Source organism: Motacilla alba, chromosome 1A (genome assembly GCF_015832195.1).
Source record: "Motacilla alba alba isolate MOTALB_02 chromosome 1A, Motacilla_alba_V1.0_pri, whole genome shotgun sequence".
In the NCBI taxonomy this organism is placed as follows: Eukaryota; Metazoa; Chordata; class Aves; order Passeriformes; family Motacillidae; genus Motacilla; species Motacilla alba.
Window position 1 is genome coordinate 49,703,035 of NC_052031.1, and position 17,389 is coordinate 49,720,423.

Consider the following 17,389-nt stretch of genomic DNA (forward strand, 5'->3'; position numbering starts at 1 on the left):
AAAAGATTAACAAGGTGCTGTTCTCCCCGTGATCACAGGGCACAGCTTGGTGCTACAGTGAGAGAAGAGGACTCCTCAGCTGGCAGGGGCAGGAGAGTGCTCAGATTGTTCCTCCCCCCCTCTTTTCCTTCTCAAACAGCTGGAAAGCAAATTCTTCTTTCAGGAGGCGGCGATCAGCAAGAACATTTCAAGCACACACCAGCCTCAAGCACACCATGAAAAATCAGACCCATGAGCCACTCTGCAAGACAAGGACGGCCACTGATGGAAAACCAGGCATCACACCCAGCAGCTGGAGCTTTGCACAGCAGTCTTTCCCTTGGTACTATCCTGGAGCTTGCTGCTTCTCCATCTTTGTGAATTTCAGATGAATGCAACGCTAGACCTCCCTGAAAACTGTGTAAGCCCTGGTTTAGAGGCAATTGGTGATTGGCCAGCAGGGTGCAGAGACAACAGAGGTTTTGTAGCAAGCCCAGAGCCAAGAAAAACCTCAAAACAAACAGACATTAGAAGCATAAAGCTACGGAGGGTGAAAGGAAGGCAATTTTCTCTGTGGGGATGCAGGCTGGTGCTATAGGAGCTGTTTGCAAAGTCATGATTCATCCCCACAGCATCACTTTCTCCTTCTTTACACTCCTGTTGACATGCAAACATGAGCTGTCGCCTCTCCCACACAACGAGAACTGTGTCCAGCTCCGGAACCCCCAGCTCAGGAAGGACATTGAGGTGCCGGGGCATGCCCAGAGAAGGGCAGGAGAGCTGGCGAAGGGTCTGGAGCACAAATCCTGTGAGGAGCGGCTGAGGAAGCTGGGATTGCTCAGCCTGGAGAGGGGGAGGCTCAGGCACCTGATCACTCCCCAGTTCCATGAAGGGAGGCTGTGGCCAAGTGGGGGTCAGCCTCTTCTCCCAGACAGCTAGACAGGACAAGAGGACACAGTCTTAAGCTGCACCAGGGAGGTTCAGGCTGGACATGAGCAGGAATTTTTTTCACAGAAAGTGATTAGACATGGGAACGGTCTGCCCAGGCAGGTGGTGGAGGCTCCGTCGCTGGAGGTGTTTGAGGAGAGCCTGGACGCGGCACTCAGTGCCACGGTGTGGTGACATGGCGGAGCTCGGTCACAGGATGGACTCCATGATCTCAGAGGGCTTTTCTAACCTGAGTCTGCGATTAAAAAACAAAAAAACAACCAAAATTGCCCCAAATCGCCCCTTGTTCTTATATTCATCCTTTTGTTTTTAAAATAAAAACCACCTAGAACTAGGCCCCTAAGGCGTTTTAAGTCAGAAAAACAGGAAGCCGTCAGAGGCCGGCCGGGGGGCCGAGGGGCGCGGCGCAGCACAGGCGCTCCGCGGCCACCCCACTGCCGCCAGCGCCCCAAGGCCCCGCGCGGCGGCCGCCAGGGAGCCAGCCAATCAGACGCGCCGAGAGGCGCGTCCCGTCCAATGGGGATCGGGGGGCGGGACTTCCCGCGCCGGTTGCTATGACAAACGCGGCCCTTCCTTAGCAACGGCGCTGGGCCGCGGCGGTCGCGCAGGTGAGGCCGCGCCCGCAGCTCCTCGGTACCGCTCGGTGCCGCTCGGTGCCGCCGGCCGAGCTCTTCCTCCGCGGGGACGAGGCGGCGGACCGGCGCGGCGGGGCCGCTTCGGGTGTGCGGTCCGCTCGGGCCGCGTTCCGCTGCCTCACGCCCTCGGGCAGTGGCCGCGGGCACGCCCCGGGCTGGGGGTGGGTATTGAAGTGGCTCCCGGGGATGGCGCCGGCCGGGCGGGGGTTCTGTCCTGCGGAGGTCGTGGTTTGGGTCCCACGGCCCCCGTGAGACGGTTGGTGGTCTGACTCGGTGCTTTAGCCAACAGCGCTGTGTTCGTGGCATACATGATTGGTGTGTCGCCTGGCACCGTGTTGGTTTCGTTTTCCTTTTAATATCAGCTCACCCTTGCTCCCCTGTGTAGGAGAGGAAGATGTTTTGTTGTGGGGGAAGGAATCAGAGGGAGGACGGCGGAGAAATGCTCTGAATCTCTCGGTCAGTGCCGTGCCTCTGCGATGCCCCGGTAGAGGCAGGCTGGAAATGAGGCCCTGAGGCACGTCCAGAGTTTCCCCATATGGCTCTCCCCAGCTGACAAACGCTCGGGGATCTGAGGAGCAAGTGCACAAACGAGACCAAGATGTTCCTGTTAAACATTTCTGTCCAGACGAGTACGCAGATTCTGTGCCTAAAATACTCCTACCCTTCTCTTGTCATGTGCAGTTTGAAACTATTGCAGATAATAGTGTCCTGGGAAAACCCTTTTGGAATTAATCAAGAGTGGTAGCAGCTGATATATTGTTCTCTTGTCCTCTCCTGAAAGCTGTACTTTGGCTCAGCTCTTCCCTCAAGCTCCACTGGTGCTTCTGGGAAGTGCTGTGCTCCTCACTTATGGAAAAAGATATGGTTTAATAATTTGTTTGCATTAATGGTCCATAAGCTAAGACTCTCAGGGGAGTGTGAAGTTGCTGTTGAGGAAATGGCAAGTGGTGAGATAGCATGATAGTCTCGTAACAGTTTCATTTGCCTTTTGTTTTAATTGAAAGCCATCTGTCTCTTGCCCGTGTTTGTTTTTGTTGAAGCAGTGTCCTCTAGGCCAAGAAGCGACTCCTCCTGCTGAAGAGAGGAACACAGAGCCCTGTTCCTCTTAGCTGGCTGTGCTGCAGCACTTTGCTGAACTCCAGGTAGTCCCTCTGCCCCTTCCTGGAGTCTCTGTGGAAGGACCATGGAAGAAACTGAGGAGGAAAAAAAGGACGAGGCTGATTATAAAAGGCTTCACAGTTTTCCTCTGATTAGGGTATGGAGGGAGATGGATTACACACTTACCAATGTCAGAGATCTGAAAATCTGCCTTCGTTCTGACTGTCTTTCTCCTGCTGTGTAGCTACTGTGAGAACATGTGTACTGCCGGTCCTGTGGAGAGATCTTGGTTGTCACTGCTGCTTTCTCCCTGTCCTTGACCTCTCCTGGGGAAATCTAATCGCTCCGGTGTTCCCCATGACAGCCAGAGGAAGCCTGGGGCAAAGCGATCCATCAAACAGATTGAGAGCACGCTGCCTTTGGAGCCCTCTCTTGTGTTTTGGATGCAGCTTGCTTTTTGTCCTGGAGAAGCTGCAGCAAAAGATCTTGCTAGCCAGCCAGACAGCCAGCAGCAGAAGAAAAGGCTGTTTAGTTTAGATTTCTTTGATACTCATATAGCAATAATTAAGGACTGTGGTGGCAACAGTGTTAGTGTGCTTCCCCTTTATCTTACAGCAGAAAAACTAGCAAATGTCTCGATTTCCTCCTTTAAGCTGTGCTTACGCAGTGCTGGTTTTCATGTGGGTAGGGAAGAATTCCTCATTGGCTGGAGGAATGCTTCACTTACAGTGCAATAAGCCTTTTCAGATTTACTACATCGAAGCCCCCGGTAGAGCCAGTGCAGAAGTGAGAGCAGCTTACTGTTGTCATGTGTGCAGCTCTTATTTTTCTGCTTAGTTGTCCTGTCTGATTGCCCTTTGCAGCACTCGGACATGCCGGAGGAGATGCGCGTGGAGACCATGGAGCTGTGCGTCACAGCCTGTGAGAAGCATGCCACCAACAATGAGGTACCAGCCACCTCCCAAAACGGGCACCCTGCTGATGCTGCAGCAGCAGGGATAAGGGTGTGGGGCAGAGCAGAGTCAGGTCCTGACATCCTGTTACTCTCTGCACTGAGCTAGGGTGGAAGGAGGCAAAGAGCTTGGCTCTGATTCGGTTCCCTTGGTCTGCAAGATCTATAATAGGACTTTGCAGAGATTAGTAGTGGTGCTGGCTCCCAGAACATACCTCCTTGCTTATCTTGCCTTCTGAGACTTGCTTCCACTCTGTTCATAAAATGCCTTGTGTCTTAGGGCTTGGTTCTGAACTGCTTGGAGTCTCTCGTTTTGGGGATGAAAGTCTGTTAAGTATTCCCTCTTGGCTTTAGGACCAACGATCAAGGGAAAACATACCTTGCTTCATGGGCAGGGTACCGCCTGTCACTGAAGAATTTTCCTCTTGCCTTTTTTAGGATCAAGCAGGGTGTGATCTGGGAGAAGCAAGCCTTTTAAAACTCAGCCTACTTTCAGTGTTTTGGTAATTAGCTGAAGAAAAAAAAATGGACTCCTGTAAAAATAGCTGCAGCTTAGTGACCTGAATCTGCTCTCATGGTCACTGCAACCATTATAACTCCAGCAGCATCCAAAGCAGAGCTCTTGCTTCAGACTGTGTGAACTACAGAAGTGATGCAGTTCTAGCTGCTGGGCTGCAGGCTGCTGAGACCAGTTCTACCCTTGGGTTTATACCTAGGGAGCTCCCAATTCCTGCGGTGCAGCTGCTATACCTGTTGCCCATGGCTTGAGTAGTCTTAAAGGGAGGAGAACATTAGGGGGATGTTTGCTTAAAGCCTCTCTGGTTGCTTTGTCTTACCCTATGCTGTCTTCCTTAATGTTCTCCAGAGCGCTGCCAAGATGATCAAAGAGACGATGGACAAGAAATTTGGGTCCTCCTGGCATGTGGTGATTGGGGAAGGTTTTGGCTTTGAGATTACCCACGAGGTGAAGAACCTGCTGTACATGTTCTTTGGTGGCAGCCTGGCTGTGTGTGTCTGGAAGTGCTCCTGACCCCTGTCCGGGTCCCAGACTTGCTGAATACAAGAGATTTCTTCCTGCTTTTGACAAGTTTTGTATGATCTGGAGGTGGGGCTTTATTTTTAATACTTAAATGTCAAGATTTCTTTTTTTCATACTGACGTAACAGTTCTGTGGGATACATAAAGTTGGTGCATTTGTGTGTGTATAAACTTGCTAAACTGTCCTGTCCTTGCTTGTGGGATTTCTCATCTGTCTGTGGCTCTTTCCTTGGTGTTTGAGCTGGAGCAGGAGGGAAGTGAGGAATAGGTAATCTCACAACACACTGAACAGCAGCGCTAGCAGGGGAAAGCGAAAGCAAGAAGGTGCTCTCTAGCCCCATGGTTTTTCTTAACTGCCCTTTATTCCACATAGCTTTCCTCGCTTTGCTTTTTCTGCTACCATGCAGTATGGCTCTGACCAGCACCTGTCTTTCCCCTCTCTGGATGCTGCTTACACATTCTTCCTTTCTTCTAAGATGTCTGTGCAGACCTGACAGCACCGAGGGTCTCCCTTCAGGCTGTCTGTGGAGGTGTGAGCCACAGGGAAGCAGTCCCAGCTTGCCCTTCCCTGCTGTTTTGGGAGGGTACAACAGCTGAGCTGCCTGGGTGTAGGAGGTTGCTATGCAAACTGCCCCCTCCTTTCTCACCCACAGCATACTGAGACAGCATGAAAACACAGGCGGCTGACGATGCCTGAGGAGTGGGTGAGAGCTCTTTTTAAGGCTCAAATGCCTCCCTGTCAGTTCCTGGGGGTGTTGCAAGTGCTGTGTACTTTCAGCATCTTGTTTGGAGGCTGACAGAGAAAGGAGGCTCCATGTGAAATATAACTTGGTCATCAGAAACCTAATGTCTTTCTGGACTTGCATTCTTTTAGCCCGTTTCATTTTTTAAAGCTGTTGGTGTTGGAGGATCGAATGAGTGTAACTATGTTACATGTATGGCCTATTTATAAAACATGGGGAACTGTGTTTTTACAATAAAAGTTTAGTAAAATGTCTTTGCGTGTGTTTATGTAGGCAAAGTAGTTCAAGAAACATGGAAATAAGTAAGCCATGGTGTAGCACAGGCAGAGGCCAGTGACAAAGTTCCATCCTGCTGGTTTCCTGTGTGACTCTCATCCTCCCTGTTCAGTTCCTTTTACCAGTGCAAGCCACGGTGGTGAGGAGGGTTGCCAGGCCCATGGTGCTGTCCCTCTGTCCTGTTTGACAGGCAGCTGTCTTAGCAGTAGCAGTGAGGAAATGTAACAGTAATGTCTGCTGCCTCACCAGTCTGCTGCTCAACACCAGTGTGTTGGAGTCTCATATTTGTAGCTTCCTTAATTTTCAGATTTCCTCTGAGAATGTTGCTAGCAGACACCTCTAGTCCAGTCTGAAGGATCTCTCTGTGGTGGATCAACCTGGTCTTACAATTCCTTTTGTTCCTTTTTCTGAACCTCAAATGTTACGCTAGAGATGGTCTTTCTCAATTTCATTGTGTCATGGAGCCAGGAGTTGGAGTCATATGAAGACATCTAAAAATTATTTCAAATTTGGACCATCTGTGCTTGGCGGGGCCAGGGTAGGTTGGTACCTACCTGATTCCTGCCCCATGATCGGGATCGCTGTGCTGTGTAGAAGAGCCCAAATCCTCTGAGCTGTCTCATCGTGCAGTTGCTCTGTGTCCCTCCAGCTGGCTGCCTTTATGTGAAGATAGTGCTATTGACAACATTTTCTACAGCTGGCAGGTGAAAAAGATTATTTCCTCTTCTGCAACTTTCTGTCTCTTCTAAATTCAGAGCAAGAGGTAAAGTCTTTGAAATGCCCCAGGCTGGAGTGGGATGATCCCTTCAGCCATACCACGGTCACTTTAATTGTCCCTCTTTCACACTAATGAATAATTAACTGCTCTGTGCATATGCACAGGCACGCTGGTCATGGGCATCTCTGCGGGGTCGAGGTGACCTGCAGATGACCACAGGGAGCTGCTGACATCAGCACACAGTCTCTTGGACTTGCTGCCTGTTTATCTTCTTGGCCACCAGCTGATCAAAGCTGATGTCTCCATGACCTCATTGGCAACAAGGGAAGGGTGAGTGCTCCCCAGCCTTCTCAAAGCCTGAGTGTGCAAACAGATTGAGGTGAGCTGGGTGTGAATGTGCAGCAAGTCAGCTCCCGCACTGCCATTCTCTCCAGGTAAGTGCAAGGTGGCTCACGGGAGAGTGGCAGGCTATTTTTATTCACAAGGGTAACAGCTTTTCTACAGGAAGTTACCTTGAGGCAAACCCTTGTTAGCTGGTTTGTATTCCTGTCATTGGCATTGTACCTGAAAGCACAAGCCTCAGCCTCCCAAAATGTGGCTGTGTGTCAGAGCCCCTGCCCTGAGGCAAGTGTTCAATCAAATCCATTGTCCTGCCTGTTGCAAGTTGAGCCATGCTTTGCTGGCTCCTGAGCGTTAGAAAAAAGACTTTCACCCTACTTTTGCCATGGAGCTGGAACATCTTTGGGCGTATCTGTAATTTTAAGAGGAGTAAGGTTTATGGATCAGAGGTGGAACCTTGTCCTGTGTTTTCCCACAAGAGATCCCTCTGTGGCTGATGAACCTGCTGGATCCAGTCCAAAGGAGGCCACGAAGGTGATCAGAGGGCTGAAGCACCTTTGCGATGAAGACAGGCTGAGAGGGTTGGAGTTCTTCAGCCTGGAGAAGAGAAGGCTCTGGAGAGACCTTACACCAGTACCTAAAGGACGTCAACAGGAAAGCTGGAGAGGGACTTTTTGGCAGGGCCTGTTGTGATAGGACAAGGGTTAGAGGTTTTAAACTAAAAGAGGTTTGTTCTAGATCAGATATAAGGGAAGGGAAGAAGTCTTTTAGAATGGGGGTGGTGAAACACTGGAACAGGTTGTCTAGAGAGGTGGTGGGTGCCCAACCCCTGGAAGCATTCAGGGGTAGGTTAGATGAGGCTCTAAGCAATACAATCTAGTTCAAGGTGCCCTTGGTCATTGCAAGGACATTGGACTGAGTGACCCCTAAAGGTCCCTTCCAACCCAAACTATGATTCTCTGAGGCTTTGGAGCCTCTAAGGCCTCTCTACTTTTTACTATAGAACTGCTCTCAGTTGCTGGAGGATTTTTCCTTATGGATTTTCAGTGGAAAGCTGGGAAAGTTTGCAACAGTTTGCTTGCTATTGTTTCCCTCTCATTTCTTGCCCTCCTGCATATTGCTGCCATTACCTGTCAAAGCATCAGGCTGAGTCAGATGTAGAAAATTAGATGAAAAACGCAGGGTGATGGATGGGTGGCAGCCAAAATGACTCTTTCTATCCACCCGTCTCCTAAAGCTGTGATAGTGGCTCAGAGGCTGTGCCTCATGACTTCATCCCTCCCTGCTGAGGGGAGATGGGAACATCATTATCAGCTGCTGATGAGTCCTGATTTGGAGCCAGCAGTAAAAATGTCCTCGGATGTAGGGCTCCTCCTCCGCCCCAAGGGTGACTTGAACCTGCTGGGAAGATGGAGGAAGAGCTGGAGGGGGGAGATGAGAAGAAAGAGGTGCAAATTCAGCCCTGTCTCTATGATGATGTCATGGCAACAAGTCAGGTGATCAGGGCAGACTTTGAAGGTCTCCAGCCCTTCTCTGTTGCTGCAGGCTCACGTCTGACTCGCTGAAAAATCTTTTGGTTAATATTAATGCCAGCATTGAGTGCTTAGGGTGGCAAATGCCTCACCTAAACCCCCCGCCTTTGCTTTGGAATGGGATGCTAAATCAGGGTGAGGGGGTAGGATTGCAAGTTTCATTATCTGGGAATGGGACTAACAGTCAGTAGGGTAGCTTCAGCCCATAGGGTCCCTGTGCTCATCTGACTCCAGGACATGAGAAGGACGTTTCTATCTCCTCCAGCCCAATTTGGAGCTGGTTTGGGGCACTGGAATGAGGTCTCCTTCTCTTGAGGGCTGGCTCTGGATTAATGGAACCTGTGGCCCGGCTCCGGGCGCCGAGCCCAGCTCCTTTGCTGCGATCAGTTAGCACACGGAGCTGGTGTTTTGCTTGGTCGGTCGCTTTTTTTCTGAGCCGTGACCTAATGTTCCAGCTACAGCCCCTCCTAGGGGCCTTCTGTCTGAAACGCGTGTCCGGACTGAATTCAGCGAACTTCCCGGAGCAAGACGCCGTGTTCCTCCACCCAGGGAAGCCATCTGCTCCCCTCCACCAGCTCCTTCTGCGGGGCTTCGAGCTCGCCAGCCGGGCTGGGAAGCTCTCCTCCTCCTCGCTTGCCCCGGCTCTCCTCGGCCATCTTGCGAGCAGAAGGCTCGGGAACGCGGGGCCGGCTGGATCTGGGCCGGCGATGGTGTCAGCCGGAGGCGGTTTCCAGGCAACTGTCGCGCCGTGGGACCCGCGAGCCAAGAACAGCGGGGACAGCGCGTTCCGCGCGCCGCCTGGGAGGGGACCGCGACACGCACGGAAGGAGCCGGCACAGGACGGCGCGGAGGGGGCGGCGCACGGATGGCGGCAGAGGAGGGGGTCTCCAGAATAGCCCCTCCGGCCCGCGGATCGTCACACCCCTCCCTGGCTGGGAGCGAGCATTTCCAAGCTGGCTGCTGGTGCATCTCTTGACAAGGAAGAACTACGTGATGTATGGGATTTCACATGCCTTCTGCATCCTTTGGAAGAGCAAAGAGAAAATAAACATTGTGCCAGACTGTACCACAGCCCCCAGACTTATTTCAGGTGGTCCCGTGCTTGTCTGTCCCTTATCAAGTACAAAGCTCCATCCCTACAAGTCACGAACTATTTTTGTGCAAGCATCCCAGCTCTGTGTCCCTGGGTGTCTCTGCAAAGGTGAGTTTCTTGTAAAAAGAAATGCTCTTCCCTTCCACGAGCTGCCAGTCCTCCTCAGCACTTCGTGGGTCCCACTGCCCCTCTGTGCCAATGCCCAAGGTAGTATCCCCAGTCCTGCTTCTACCTGCTTTAGAGGCCCTTGGGAACATCCTTGGCCCTGAAACTCACCTGCCTGGCAGCCCTTCCTTATGCTGCCAGCCCAGCATTTCCCCTTACAGCAATGTTGATACTCACATACCCTCCATTTTATCCAGTTTTAGTGATTTTTGAAAGGGGGCTTGAGTACAACTGATTTTCAATGGATGCGGGAGGGTGATAAAATTGATACGGCCGAGCAATGGGGAAAAAATTCTGGATTCTGAGAGTGCAGCTATGATGAACATGGGGAATGGGACTACACAGTGCTTGGCAGGGTGTGTGCTGCAGAGGGGCAGAGCCATTTTAATGCCCTGTATTCAAAGAAATGTTGTGCAGCCCTGTGCAGGTGACAGCACAGAAAGACAGGACAGTGGGGAGTCGTCTGCAGCCATTGCTGTCCCTGAGCCAGCATTGCAGCTATTGATTTGGAACTTGCCCCGTTCACTCTAACCTTGGCAGTGCCAGCTCCACCCTTATCAGCACTGATAAACCCTGCCACAACCTCCTGTCTCATCCTGGTGGTGTCACACTGTGAGGTGCCGTGGTGACAGATCTTTCCTGCCACTCTTCCCATGCACCAGTTGGTCTTTTGCTGTGATGCTCTAAATCCAGGAAAACTCTCTCCTATTTTTGCACAGAGGCTGCAGCCACACCAACGTTTTTAACCCTGTGTTCGTGCCCATCCCTTGCTGGGTGTTTTGTGTGAGGAAGAATGCGGTGGCGGCGGCTGCAAACGCTGTTCCAGAGGAAACTTAAAATCAGCTTTCTCTTTCTTCTGTTCTTGGCCCTTCTCGTGCACATGGTGATGGATTTTGCTCTCCCCACAACCCACAGGTCCTGCGGCTGCAATACTAAAGCATCAAAATCTGCGGGTGTCCCGTCAGGCAGCCCCATGCTGGCTGGCCTCAAAAAGCTGAGCCTGCGAATCCTTCAGGATTTCAGTGGAAGCAACGGCTCCTTGGAGAAAAGTTCCCAGCCAGAGAGAGTGGGGCTGCACTTAAGGGCTGGAGAGCCAGGGTTCCAACAGCAGCATGAAGAGGCAAATGCAGGGTGGACCAAAGGATCAAAGCTGGCAGCACTTTTTGAGCATCCTCTTTACAACATCCCCGTCCCAGAGGTGACAGAGAAAGACAAGCTGTTTATCGTCAACCCCATGGAGAAGTTCAGCCTGCACAGCAGTGGGAGTGACGAATGGTGAGGAGCAAGCTCAACCCTAGCTTGCATTTGGGGGATATGTGGGTTTCAGGGAACAAGCAGCAGGGACCAAACATAGGTCCCTTCTGTAGATCAGCATCCTACCCTAGAGGGGCCCCCATTACTGAGCATGCTCTTCTCATATCTCAAATCCTCTCCTAGCCCTGAATTTTTGGGCTGCTCCCCATAAGCTTGTAGCACACAGCAAAGCTAAAGGAGACTCTTGAATTATTCATTGTATTACAGATATTAGGTGATCTCCTCAGCTCCTTCCCTTCCCCAATGCAGACTAGCCCTTAGTATCTCTCTCTGTATATGAGGAAGTCCCCACTCCAGATTTCTAACCAGTTTTATCCCCCTCTCTCGGTATGTTGGAGATGCAAAGCTTGCAATTTAGGTTACCTCTAACCATGAGACCATTCCTGTCCTGCATTTTGCAGGATATTGCCTGACCTTGTTAGGCTCGGCCGTATGGTGAGCTCACTGCTGACAGCTGTCTATTTTTATCTTTGGACTACTAACCTCTAATTAGAAGGCAAGATATTAAAAGCTTTAGCATTGTAACACATAGCACCTTCCTTGCAGAAAGCACACCTTCCAAAAGTGGTGCCTGCTAGAACTGGGAGAGAATAAAAGCTGGCCTAAGAGCTAGTTTCCACAAATGAGCATTTGCCTTATCTCTGAGGACCACCTTGGGTCTGGTTTGATGAAATCAATGCACAGTCTGTGTTTCCCTAGAGAGAGACATGGGTTTGGGTTATAGATGCCTTGGGCTAACTGTCCCATTGCAGTGCCAGTGTGTGCTAGCACAGAGGTGGGGCAGATACCCCCAGGGGCTCCCTTCAATGCCAGCACACTGCAAATTTGAGGGATCCATAGAGGCAGGGATAGTGCTAACTCAAACTTATCCCCCTGAGGAAACTCACCCAAGGGGAATGGGCTGTTGAGGATGGGAGTTCAGGTCAGTGCTGGGGATGGCTGGGAAGCCCATGCTTCTCCACCCTTGTTCAGTGTACACACACGTGTCCCCAGTAAGCACACAGAGGAGTGTAGCAGACTGTACTCCTGGGAGCCAATCTCTTAGGGAAAAACAGTGAGATGATCTGTTCCAGCAGGGCAATAAATGCATGGATGAGAGAAACAGGATCAACCCAGGGATTTTCCATGGGGGATGGAGGGAGGACACTGTGTCCAATCCAGCCATGCTGGTGGGTCTTCCTGGCCACCAACTTTGGGTGGGATTTACCAGGTGCCAAGAGCCCCATGGAGGCCATATGGGGGAGGGAGTTCTGCCACCACAAAACCTGGAACAAATCCAGGGCTTGCTCTGGCCTTTCTCCCCACCTCACCCTCCAGGCACTGGCTCCCAGGAAGGGTCCGGGGACACGGGACTCATCCTGTCCCAACTAAAAGCTGTCATTGTTGTTGGGGTGGTGGTGGCTGTTGGGCTGCAGGGTCAGCAGCAGTAAAGCCGAGACGCTCCTCCCGACAGGGAAGACGGCTTATGACACCTACCCCCCCTGGCTCAAATTCCACGTCGGCATCAACCGCTATGAGCTGTACCCCCGCCAGGACCCCTTGTTGCCCACGCTCCTCCGGGATTTGGCCACGCAGAGGATCGTCAGCTCGGGTACCACCTCCCTGCCTGTACCCCTGCCCACACCCTGCCCCGCTGCCTGCTGCCTGCCTCCCTCATCCCCATGTGCCTCCTTTCAGTCCAGAAGTCCGGTGGGACCCAGCTCAAGCTCATCATGACATTCCCGAACTACGGGCAGGCCCTCTTCAAGCCCATGAAGTGAGTAGAGTCCGGGACAACCCTATACCTCACCCACACGGTCCTGCTAGGTAGCAAGAAGTGGCCAGAGGGGATCATGGAGGGAGAAATGGAGAAATGCTTCATGTGCTGCCTCGCTTCAGCACCTCCATCCGAAAACTGAGGCGAGCAGAATGATCCCGTTTCCCTTGCCTTCCCTGGCGGTGCTTGCTGGGAACTGGATGCAGCTTGTGATGGGGTAGTGACCTCCAGTGGTGGAAAGAAGAAGGTGGTCCATGAGGATCATCCAGGAGCCTCCAGTCCATGAGGGCTTCCCCACCCCTTGAGCTGGGAGCCTGGAGGGGGCTTGGAGCCACCCACCCATCAGGAAGTGACTTGAGGAGACTGGGTTTGGCTGTGTCTCCAGTGTCACAAGGGAACACAAGGTGAATGGTGGTTAGGAACTAATCCCATGCTTGGCGTGACCCCAGCCATGATGATTGCCCCCACTGTCCCCTCTCCTTCCAGGCAGACCCGGGACCAGGAGACCCCCATTGATTTCTTCTACTTCTCAGACTTTGAGCGGCACAATGCAGAGATTGCAGCCTTCCACCTGGACAGGTGAGCATAAGCTTTGCACCCAAGCCTGCCCTCCCATACTGGGAAAGCACCAGGGAAACTCCTCCTTCATCCCACCTCTTGCTCCTTGGTTGTGAGGGAGGTTGTGTTTCCTGTCAGTTTTGATAACCCGCTGTTATTAAACCAGCTGAAGTCAGTGAGAAATAGTTCCAAGTTCTGTGTTTCAGGATCCTGGATTTCCGGCGAATCCCCCCAGTTTCTGGCCGTTTGGTCAACATAACAAAGGAAATTCAGGATATCACCACAGACAAGAAACTGGCCAAGACTTTCTTCATCTCCCCAGGTGAACTTTCATGCTCTCCATTCTGTGGCCACCTGGATGGAGCTCCCCTGCTGCTGGCTGCTGCTGCCCTGGCTCCCCCCACACTCAGACAGACTATCCCACTGGGGACTGTTCCAGCTCCCACGGGTACCCTGCCACAGGCCTTTGCTCCTCACAGCCTTCCTTGCCATTGCTTTGCTGGTGGCACATGGCCAGAGTCCCTGCAGCATCCTTCCCTGGCTCTTTGCTGGACCGCTCTGCCTGGGGGTGCCTTCCTTCTCTTTGTCAACCTTTGTTTTGTCACCTGGCCAGCGGGTAACGTCTGCTTCTACGGGGAGTGCTCCTACTACTGCTCCACCGAGCACGCCCTCTGCGGCAAACCGGACCGGCTGGAGGGCTCCATGGCTGCCCTGCTCCCTGACAAGACCCTGGCCAAGCGCCACTCCTGGCGCAGCCCCTGGCGCCGCTCCTACCACAAGAGCAAGAAGGCTGAGTGAGACAGGGCATGGGGGGTGTGGGGACATGGGCCAGAAGAGCCATGGGATGGGAGGGGGCTTCTCCGCAGCCACTCTCATGGCCCCATTGCCCTCCCCGGCCTCTGCCACCAGGTGGGAGCTGAACCCCAACTACTGCGCTCAGGTGCGAGAGACGCCGCCTTACGACAGGGGCCATCGCCTCCTCGACCTCATCGACATGGCAATCCTCGATTTCCTCATGGGTGAGCCCCTCCGTGCCTGTGCCGAGGGCTGTGGAGGTTTCTCAGGACCTAGAGGCCCAAATGGCTCCATGTCCCGTGGTACTATGCTGTGTGAGACTTGTTGGCCAAACTGTTGTTCAGGATGCAGTGAGCCAGTCTCACTCACAATGAGAGCACAGGCCTGTGCCACTAGGGCATTTCCCAGGCAGAAGTTGAAGGTCAAGAGATTCCAGGGAGATCCCATCTGAATACCTTGGACATGGGAAGCACCTTCCAGCGTGCTCTTGCCTGCAGCCCCTGCAGAGCCAGAGGTGGAGATGATGCTGCCCAGGGCTCTTGCTGCCTCTCCTGTCCCTGGGCCACTTCTTCCTCCCTGTGCTGTCCCCTCACCAGCATCTGACTGTAAGAGTTTCCCATCTCCTCATTCCTGACCACCCAGCCATGCCTTTGCCATTACTTCTGCTCCATTTGCCACTGTTGTCCCTCTGTGTGCCTGCTGGGATGAGAAGGGGAGCCCGTAGGGTCTCTGCTCAGTTCCCCTGCACGGCCATGGCCACCAGATGGACAAGTTAGAGGTGCCTCCAACCCTTTTCCCTGGGCTCTGGGTTTCAGTCTCACCAGAAGAGTGCTCCGTGTCTATGCTCCCATCTTCCAGCCCACAGCCTGATGCCAAATTTGTTGGCCTGCCACAGGCAACATGGACCGGCACCACTATGAGACCTTTGAGAAATTTGGGAATGACACTTTCCTGCTCCACCTGGACAACGGTCGCGGGTAAAGCTGGGGAGTAGGGAGGAGCAATCACAGCAAAGGGGTGGGGGGAGACCTCCAGTCTTGCCGAAATGCCACCTTGATGCATCCTTATGGACTTCTCCCCATCCCCAGCTTCGGCACGCACTCACGCGATGAACTGTCCATCCTGGCCCCTCTCCAGCAATGCTGCAGGTAAGGGAGCCCCCACCCCGGATACGCTGCTGGGGAGAGGCTCCTCCTGTTGAGACCTCTCCCTCCTCATCTCTGGCAGCATCAAGAAGTCAACTTACCTGCGGCTGCAGCTGCTGGCCACCCAGCCCTACCGCCTGAGTGACGTGCTGCGGGAGGCGCTGGCCACAGATCCGCTGGCCCCCGTCCTGGCTGAGCCCCATCTGCAGGCACTGGACCGGCGCCTGGGAAAGGTCCTGGTGGCGGTGGGACGCTGCCTGGCCAGGGCAGCCCACCAGGAAAAGGTGCTGGTGGATGATGTGGGGTCGTGGGTGTGATGGGGGCTGGGTACCCTGCTGGACTGGGCAGTTTTGGTGTGCTGCTAAGGGTGATGTGGGGATTGATGTGCAGCTCTGATTCTGCGTAGCATCAGCTTTTGGTAGTGCCAGAGCTGGTGGCGTGATGAACCAGGAAAGCAGGTTGTAAGGATAGGTGGGACAGGGAGGGAATTTAAATAAAAAGGTTGGCCTAGTGGAGAAGACACGAGCTGTGATCTTCCCCACCAAGGCTGCTTTCCCTACCCTGGCCTGTCCTTGCATGTCTGGATGTGTCACGTCAGCCCTCCAAAGCCTTTTAGGAAAGGGTAGGAATTTTTCCTGCCTTTCCCCAGCAAGAACTGCCAAACTGGAACAGCTGGCCCCACCCCTTCTGCCCCACCCCCACCCCCAGCACGGTGATGCCCTGGTGACCCCAAAAAGAGAGCTGAGACTCCCCACTGCTGCTGTGGGGAAAACGAGGCAGAAGTTCCCAGCTACACACCATTTATCTTTGCCCCGGTCTTCCCACACCCACTCAAAAACTCCTATGGCTCTGGCATCACCACCTCCTCCACAGGACCAGGGATGCAGCAAGGACAAACCCCACTGCCCTGAGAACATCTTCCCAAATCCCCCAGGAGCTGCCACTGACTCCCTTCACACCCAAAAAAGTGGCTCCTGAGGAGGGGATGGATTGACCTGGGGCTGTGCACCCTACTTAGTGCCTGGTGGCTCAGCACCCAGCTTATCCCCTGAGCCTCCCGGGGGGGTTAATCCATGCAGGGTTACGTCAGCTGGAGCAGGTGCCATTGTGACAGCCACTGCCGGCGTACCCAGGTTGGGACACAGGATTGCCATCTGCATGGCCAGAGATAAAGGTGCCACTAGGGAGGGGAGATGTCCTCTGTCCCAGCCAGATACTTGCAAAGGGATGAGAAGCCACGGGAGAGGGTGAAAAAGGGCAGCTGGCACAGTGGGAGATGGAGCTGGAAAAGCTAGGCAGATATTTTGGCTGGAACAAAAAATGGGCTCAAAAGGAAGGGAAAAAAAAAAAGAAAAGGGAGACAAAGAGGATCTGTCTGCGTTACACAACAGGGCTGAGGACGCTGAATTGGGGGTTTGTTGCGGTGTGCCCCCCCAATGCTGACAGCACGTCCTCCTGCCACTGCCCTGGCTTGTGCCCCAAAGCCCAGCACAGGGAGGAAAGGGTTTCAGGGCTGTTTTGCAATAGGTTACTTCCCTTCTGCCAGCTTCGTAGTTTTTTTAACTCTTTCTATAAATACCTTTTTGCCCCATATCCAAAGCCAGGGAACCATTCCCGCCCACAGAAATAGTCTAAACAACCACGTCCAGACACAGGTGACCAGTTGCCCTGACTCCCTGAGCTTCCCCAGGCAACTATTTTTCCGAGGCGCCGTCAGATTTAAAACGCGAGGTGTGGAGGGGTGGCTGGTTTTTTCAGCCTGGTGAGTTTGCACAAGCTCTGTTCAAGGTCCCATGGGAGCAGCCCGGTTTGGCTCACACGCCCCCGACGAGCCTGCCCGGCCGCCCGCGGGGCAGAACGCCGGCAGCGGGCTGTCTGCGGCCGGCGGGCCGGGCAGCAGCAGAGCTCGCCCGCCCAGTCGAGGCGGCGTGGGCGCACGGGTGCCGAGCGGCGCTGCCCACGCCCCAGGGATAGGTTCGGCCGTGACGGGCGGTGCGTGGGGTGCGGGGATTTCTCACCCCACCAGGACCAGCAAACCAGCCACCCCAGAAAAGCCCAAACGGGGCTGGGGTGCAGCCCTGCACCTGGGAGCTCCCATTTTGGGCTGGCATCACCCACGCCCTTGGCTGGCGGCGTGGGCTGCCCGCTGCCCGTGCTGGGCACGGCATAGGAACCCCAGGGCTGAGGTGTTTGGGGACCAGGTCCGGGTGGGCAGCAGAGTGCAGATAGGCTCTCATCGTCCCCCCAAGATGATGAAAATAAAAGAAAATGAAATAAAAAGAACATGCCTGTGGCGGTGATAATA

The 17,389-nt window shown here is 53.6% G+C and overlaps 2 protein-coding genes across 7 annotated transcripts; both read left to right on the forward strand.

Annotated features, from left to right (window-relative positions):
• The first annotated feature begins 1,472 nt into the window (after positions 1-1,472).
• On the forward strand, positions 1,473-5,647 carry DNAL4 (dynein axonemal light chain 4). Of its 3 annotated transcripts, none has more exons than XM_038155062.1 (4): positions 1,473-1,535; positions 2,606-2,817; positions 3,524-3,607; positions 4,478-5,647. In XM_038155062.1, the coding sequence occupies exons 2-4, from the start codon at positions 2,746-2,748 to the stop codon at positions 4,640-4,642; spliced, it is 321 nt and encodes a 106-aa protein (XP_038010990.1). In that variant the 5' UTR covers positions 1,473-1,535; positions 2,606-2,745; the 3' UTR covers positions 4,643-5,647. The 3 variants fall into 3 exon arrangements, with proteins under 3 accessions (XP_038010990.1, XP_038010991.1, XP_038010992.1); XM_038155063.1 differs by having other exon boundaries at positions 1,504-1,723; XM_038155064.1 differs by lacking the exon at positions 1,473-1,535 and adding an exon at positions 1,573-1,723 and having other exon boundaries at positions 2,603-2,817.
• Positions 5,648-5,799: 152 nt separating this feature from the next.
• LOC119708547 (extracellular serine/threonine protein kinase FAM20C-like) lies at positions 5,800-17,365 on the forward strand. 4 transcript variants are annotated; one of them, XM_038155061.1, is made up of 11 exons: positions 5,800-9,459; positions 10,432-10,791; positions 12,246-12,421; positions 12,508-12,586; positions 13,073-13,165; positions 13,351-13,466; positions 13,758-13,938; positions 14,054-14,163; positions 14,835-14,916; positions 15,028-15,087; positions 15,167-17,365. In XM_038155061.1, the coding sequence occupies exons 2-11, from the start codon at positions 10,490-10,492 to the stop codon at positions 15,399-15,401; spliced, it is 1,434 nt and encodes a 477-aa protein (XP_038010989.1). In that variant the 5' UTR covers positions 5,800-9,459; positions 10,432-10,489; the 3' UTR covers positions 15,402-17,365. The 4 variants fall into 4 exon arrangements, 3 of the variants coding, with proteins under 3 accessions (XP_038010989.1, XP_038010987.1, XP_038010988.1); XR_005259103.1 differs by lacking the exon at positions 5,800-9,459 and having other exon boundaries at positions 9,860-10,791; positions 14,798-14,916; positions 15,167-15,242; XM_038155059.1 differs by lacking the exon at positions 5,800-9,459 and having other exon boundaries at positions 9,860-10,791.
• The last annotated feature ends 24 nt before the right edge of the window (positions 17,366-17,389 follow it).